Source organism: Glycine max, chromosome 12 (genome assembly GCF_000004515.6).
Source record: "Glycine max cultivar Williams 82 chromosome 12, Glycine_max_v4.0, whole genome shotgun sequence".
Taxonomy (NCBI): Eukaryota; Viridiplantae; Streptophyta; class Magnoliopsida; order Fabales; family Fabaceae; genus Glycine; species Glycine max.
This window is the reverse complement of record NC_038248.2, coordinates 25,085,419-25,092,637: the sequence shown is the minus strand read 5'-3', so window position 1 is coordinate 25,092,637 and position 7,219 is coordinate 25,085,419. Positions and strand designations below refer to the sequence as shown.

The 7,219-nt window shown below is 35.1% G+C and overlaps 1 protein-coding gene across 1 annotated transcript; it reads right to left on the bottom strand.

Annotated features, from left to right (window-relative positions):
• Positions 1 to 396: 396 nt before the first annotated feature.
• Positions 397 to 1,516, bottom strand: LOC100783329 (acidic endochitinase). Its single transcript, XM_003540067.5, has one exon. It carries the CDS (start codon positions 1,465 to 1,467, stop codon positions 571 to 573), a length of 897 nt encoding a protein of 298 aa, XP_003540115.1. The 5' UTR covers positions 1,468 to 1,516; the 3' UTR covers positions 397 to 570.
• Between the last annotated feature and the right edge of the window lie 5,703 nt (positions 1,517 to 7,219).

The following is a 7,219-nucleotide window of genomic DNA, read 5'->3' as shown; positions in this document are numbered from 1 at the left end:
CAACGTAAGAGTCAAAAGCATAGAATGAAGAATAGTAATAGTTCAAATTAGTTTCTAGAACACTAATCAGTGTAGTTTCTAGATTTATAAAAATGTAATCAAAATATTCTTATATTTTTTTAAAATTTAGTAAATGGCAGTCATTTTAGTCTTTTGTTTAATAATTTCAAAAATTATATTATATAAATTATTGTTAATTGATAACATTAGAAACTAAAATGATGTACATTATCTGTTGACTTAAGGGATTAAAATCACCTTTTTATAATTTAAAAATTAAAATGGTTAAATTTGGATACTAATTTAGTGTAATACTAAATTATTACATTATTTTCCATCCATAAATAAATAAATAAAAAGAGATAATTTTCTATCTTGTCGTATACTCGCATCGTATTTCAAGAGATCGGGATGTAGTTATTTATTACTTATTCCATACTTCAAAATGATCACATAACACTATAGCAGTTATTTATTTATAGCACTCTACGTAGGAATAAAACCTACTCAAGGTGCTACTTATTCCAAAGACATGATGGCTATATATATCTTAATTAACCTCAAACTAAATTAAACACTACCCTTAATAGCATCACTGTATTTATTTTGACCATCATTGAATCTGTCCCAAAGCATGACTCCACCATACTTGGCAGAACCCTTGATAGCAGGAAGAACCTGGGAGGTCAACACATCAGCAGGAACAAACCCACTACCAGCAGCTGCAGTAGAAGCTGGCAGTCCCAAGAACACTTGTTTGGCCTGGCTTGAGGTCCATTGGTTCCAAGAATTGATGAGATTGTTGGTGCTGCCACTAGAGTACTGGCATGGAGGGTTGTTGTAGAACTGAACCCACACATAGTCAAAGAGGCCAGTTTTGATGGCTGAGTCCAAGTGAGCATCAGGGATTGGACACTGTGGGGCTGCAGCCAAGTACACCTTCTTCTGTGAGCTGAACCCATTGAGGGCCCTTGCAAGTTCATCCCAATGGTTGCCGCCACCGGCCTCAATGTCAAAGTCTATGCCATCGAGGACAGCATCGCCCAATGGGCGGGAACTCGACTGTCCTCCGAGGAAGTTGTTCCAAAGAAAGGTTGCAAGCTGTGTTGCTTCCTCGGCTGAGCCGAGGGAGTAGCTCCCACTGGCTCCTCCGAGGGAGAGTAGCACTTTGATGCCTTTGCCCTGGCACGCCTTGATTTCGTCGCTGAATTTGGTGCAGCCGTTGGTGCTGGGTTCACAGTGGCCAGCGAGGTTTAGTTGGGGGGTTTGGCCATTGCCAAATGTGGACAAGAATGCTATGTTCACAAATTGGTAGTTGCCAGTGTTGCATGCGTCTGCCAAGGAGCCTTCGTTTCCGTTTTGACCCCAATAGATGGCAATTCCTGCAGCGTGGGAGGACTTGAAGAGGGAAATGAGCAATAGAGGGAAGAGTAATAATAGGGGTGAAACTTGTTTGAGGGATGCCATGTTAATTTCTTTGACTTGAAGTGTTTGTGATTTGTTAGCTTGTTGGTTTGGTTCAAGGAATGTGGAGAGGGTACCTATTTATAAGTGGTGGAAGGCATGTGTGTACAAAATGTTGGGGGAAGATATTGTTTATTTTTGTTAAGTTCGGTAAGAAATATTGTTTGCATTCATCCGCAAAAGGAAAAGTAAAAGAAATGTAATTTCGCGCATTCTCCGGTCTAAAGTACTCTTGACTAACTAATAAAAAAAGTACTTTTGACTAATCAAGCTAGCAATATCCAAGCATAGTTATCAATACTAAATCCAATGAGACGCGCGGTTTCACCAGTTGTATTGATAATGGGGAATGATTTTTAGACACTCAAAGGTTACAAATTAATACTTCATTAATATTCTTAATTTTTCTCAATCTTTTCTTATCACATGATATATTACATCTATCATTTCTTTCTTTCTCCAAGTGTAGATTAACATAGTTATTCAAGAAACATTTGGCATTGAAAGCCAATAAAGTTAATGATAGGATAATATAGAAACTTGTACTACCTAGAGTAGAAAATCAATAAAGAACAGACTAAATTAAAACTAGTAAATATATATATAAGGTAATAGTGCAAAAAAAGAGATATACAAGATGAGTGGGCTAATTAAGAGAGAAAAAAAGATGACGAACTCAATTATCTCTTTTAGCAAAATTAATATTATAATAAATTAACATTTACTTTTAATATATATATATATATATATATATATATATATATATATATATATATACACGTATAAATTGTTATTTTAACTATGTATTATAAATCTTCATCTTGGAGGATACTTTATATAATCTTTTTATTCTAGTTTTAAATTTCACATGATATTATTATGAACATAATTAATTAATTAATTCTAGAAGTTAATTTTTTACACTTATATAATTTTTTGTAACCACGTTGAGTGTTTTTGGTGAGTGAGAGCTGAGTGAAACACTGTGAGGTTATTCTTGAGAGTTTGAGTGATACACTGTAAGAATACTTCTAGTAAAAGGAGAAGGATATGGAGAATGCTATGAAATTAAGGATTATCGTTGGTCGAAGAGGAGGATGATGGTTTTGTTTTCAAGGTTCCAATGAAAATAATTTCAATATTGATGCTAAACTTCGTATGGTGGGTGGATTCCTCACTGAACGCTGCATCAAAAACCACATCATGAACAACTGCATGTCAAAGATATGGAGGCCAAAGAAAGGAGTTATGATAACAGAAGCTGAAGGAGGTGTGTCTTTCTTTAATTTCCAGTTTTTTCATAAGCTGGACATGCAACGTGTTATGGACGATGGGCAATGGTTGATTGATAGTCAACTTTTAATACTAGGAAGGTTGGAAGAAGGAGTGTAATCCCCAGCCACATTGATTTGTTGATGTTAAAATATGATACAAATTTCTAGAATAAAGAAGAAGATCCTAAAATCTCATGATTTATCTAGAAGTTAAATGTACTAGAAAAGTATAAGAGTATTGTTAAGAACAATCTAGAAAGATTTAGGACCAAAGTAGACGATAGTATTCTAGACTATTGTATAAAGTGTAAAAAAATCTCTCTAAAAATATGATGTCACCAACCTTGCTTGCCTATAAATAGGCTTACAACACCTTAATGTAATGAGTTTTGAGAAATCAATGAAAGTTCCTCCTTCCATTGTCTAACCACGCCTTTATCCTATGCACCTTTATCCTAAACCTAACTATCAATCACCATCCAACAACTAACTATCTTTTTATTCCCCTAATATATTATTAGCAATGGTATCAGAGCTATATTCGGTCATCTACTTGATGTATAAATATCATGCAACTACTTTCAAAAAATTCCACCATATTCTAAAATACTCAACCATGATCAATACTACCCAAACTTTATCTATTCTTGTCCTTATTTTCAGAGGAGAAAATTATGACTATTGGAGCATCAAAATGAAGAAAGTTTTTTGCTCTCAAGATTTATGGAACATTGTAGAAGAATAATCCATTGCTCTTACAAACACTTCAACTTTCACTGCAGCACAAAAGAATGAGTTAAAGGATAATAAGCAAAAAGATTCAAGGGCATTGTATAGTTTACAACAATTAGTCAATGATGCAATTTTTCCAAGAATAATGGATGCCATAAATGCTAACAATGCATGGAGTACACTGCACTAGAAGGTTTAGGGAAATGACAAGGTACGTGCCATTAAACTTCCAAATCTATAAGACGGGACTTTGAGGTAATAAAGATGAAGGAGTTTGAGACTGTGAAAGACTTTTATTCTAGGATAAAAGAAATAGTTAGTCAAATGAGAGCATGCAGGAAAAATATTCTTGACAAGAAAATTGTTGAAAAAAATTCTTATTTGTATTCCCTATAGATATGACGCAATTGTGACTGCAATAGAGCAAACCAAAGATCTATCTACTTTATGAGTGACAAAACTTATGGGTTCTTTTGAAGCGTATGAACAAAGATTGAAAAGGCACAATGAAGACTTTGTCGGTAATGCCTCTCAATCAAAGCTCAAATTACGGTCTCAAAATAAAGAAAATGGTGGAAAGAAAAATGGAGAAGTTTATAGAAATAAAGAGAATTCTTGAAATTTCTCTAAGACTAATCAAGAAAAATCTCCTCCATGTGGCATCTACAAAAAGACAAGCCAATTAGAGAAGGATTGTTGGTATCGTGGAAGACCACAATGCCATTATTGTAAGAAATTTGGACATATAGAGATCATGACAATGAGAAACATTTTTTTTATGCTACTCAAGATTCCAATGATGAGATAGGTAGAAACTGGTACTTGGATAGCGGTTGCAGCAATCACATGGCTAATGATAGAAGCATCTTCAAGGAAATTGGTGACATTGTCAAAGTCAAAGTTTGATTGGGAAATGGCACCATGGTAGAATCAAAAGGAAAAAGCACTGTCACGGTGGAGAAAAAGAAAGGTACAAGATTCACAAAGATGTCTTATCAGTTCCCAATCTTAAAGAAATTCTCAAGCATTGGACAAATGATGGAGAAAAGCTATTCTCTTCACTTTGAAGGAGATACTTGCACTATCTATGATAAAAGTAACAAAAGGCAAGAGATTGCCAAAGTTAAAATGGAGAAAGGAAATAGAAGTTTTCCAATAAGCTTTAAGTATACTACTAACACTAGCATTGCCATGAGAGCAATAATTGATGCATGATTCAAGGTTATGGCATCAAAGGTTTGGTCACTTTAATACTCAAGCTTTGAAGCTTCTATATAAGGAGAATATGATAAAAGGTCTACCATATTTGAAAGAAGATAATGAAGCTTGTGAAAGATGTCTTCTTGGGAAGCAACACAGATTATCATTGTCGCAACCTACCCTTCAGCGGGGGTGCGAAAAGGCCAAAATTATAGGCCGGGGAATTTGTCTCCAAGGGAGAAAATGAGCGGAGTCGCCACCAACTTCTATTTGAGGAAAACGTTAGAAAAACCAAAAAGGCAAAGGCGTTGATAAAATCAAACCTACGTAGTTCTTTAAGTCTGAAAATTTGAGTGTTACATTGATTTTATGTTTTTCTGAAAGATTGATTTTAATTGCAAACAAAAGTCATTTAAGGCGTTGGACCTTGAAACAATGTTTTAAACTTCAAAAAGCGGAGAGAATCGTTAAGGCGTTGGACCTTAAAATGATCTCAGGCGATATTTTGATGAAGTGAAGAAGTTTATGAGTTGGTTTTATTTTGGTTTTTGTTTATTAACCTTCAATCCTTTTTTGAAGATAACTTCAACACTAATGATCGGTTAAAACTTACTTTACAAAAGAAAAGTGATCACCGATAATAGGAGAAGGAGATGAAGATGCACAAAAAAATAAAGGGGACCCCTAAGGGTACATAGATTGCATTCAAATCCTTAAAGATAAACACTAACCGGATGAAGAACGAAGAACGACCAAAGAACGATGTAGAAATCAATTGCAGTCGCGATTCAACGGTGATTTAACTTCTTTTTCTCTTCTTTCTCTCCAAACCTTCACCTCTAGACCTCTAAACCTCCCTCTCAGTCCCTCTTCACGCTTATTTATAGCAAAACAAGGCATTTGGGGTCATGACAGCTCGCCTAGGTGAGCTGAGCTTGCCCAGGCAAGTTGGTTACTTCACCATGAAGTTATTTGGTGGCCCAGGCGAGCCAGAGGCTAGCTTGGGCAAGCCAGGGTTCAAAAAAGCCTTAAAATGACCCTTTTGCCCTCCCCTTTGGGTATTTTTGCATCCTTGATCAAAACATCAAAAAACCTTTCGTATTGCACGACACCTAGTGTCAAGCAGCTTAATTCGGCTAGCAATAATCAAAATGTTAGCAAATGATAGTCCCCGGACGAAATTAGTGTATGACAGTTGCCCTTCTTTGCTTATCTTTTATTGGTAATAAAAGGGAATAAAGATAAGGACATTAATTTTGTTCAAGCGATCTTGCTATTCGACCGGGCAACCAAGGAAGTGAAACCAAGAAAACATGAGAACATTGAAGTTCTTCTTTTTTCTCTTTTTTTCTCTTTTTTTTCAAAGCATGGAAACAGAGGGCGTCGAGTCCTATAAAGCAAAAACAAGGATATTGAGTCCTATAAAAGACAAAATACATTGAAATCTTTGAAATGTAAATGAAGGCATTGTCGTCTTTTGAAAGCGTAAATGACTGAAGATATTGTCGTCTTTTAAAATGTAATTGAAGACATTGTCATCTTTTGAAAATGTAAATGACTAAAGACATTGTCGTCTTTTAAAATGTAAATGAAGACATTATCGTCTTTTGAAAGCATAAATGACTAAAGACATTGTTGTCTTTTGAAAGCATAAATGACTGAAAACATTGTCGTCTTTTGAAATGTAAATGAAGACATTGTCATCTTGACAAAAGACATTGAAGTCTTTGAAATGTAAAGGGCAGATGACCTTGATTGTCTCTACAAGACAAAAGACTCTGATAGTCTTTGAAAAGTAAAGGCGGATGACATTGATAGTCTCTGTAAGACAAAAGACTCTGATAGTCTTTGAAAAATAAAGGAGCATATGACCTTGATTGTCTCTGCAAGACAAAAGACTATGATAGTCTTTGAAAAGTAAAGATGGATGACATTGATAGTCTCTGCAAGGCAAAAGACTCTGATAGTCTTTGAAATGTAAATGACAGAGGACTTTGAGTCCTATGAAAGCATCAAAACAGAGGACTTTGAGTCCTATGAAAGATAAAGGCGAGGACTATGAGTCCTACGAAAGATAAAAATGAGGACTTTGAGTCCTATGAAAGATAAAGGCGAGGACTTTGAGTCCTATGAAAGGTAAAAGCGAGGACTTTGAGTTCTACGAAACATGCCAATAGGTACTAGTACCAAAGGGCTTAACCTTATGAGAAAGCAAGAGGTTGACTCTTTGAGAGGGTCTCTCACCCTCAAAAGATAGGACATTAGATTTAGGAAATTGGTATATATAGAGAAGTCTATGCACTTATGAACGTGATTTTTAGGATGCAGATGCATGCAACCTTCATCTTGAAATGCTAGTAATGCAAAATAATTTTGAACCATGAAAATTATGTAATGCTCATGACATTCTTTCCTATTTTTTTTTTATTTTTGATTTGATTCTTTTTGCCTTTGTTTTTTCTTTTGTGGAAAACATAGATTGGTTGTCTCTTTCTGGAAGACGCGATAATTCGTGCAACCTCATTCTTTTTTTTTTTTTGCAAATCTCC

Excerpts from the sequence above, each read along its gene's own strand:
- LOC100783329 (XM_003540067.5), bottom strand. The coding sequence starts at position 1,467 with ATGGCATCCCTCAAACAAGTTTCACCCCTATTATTACTCTTCCCTCTA.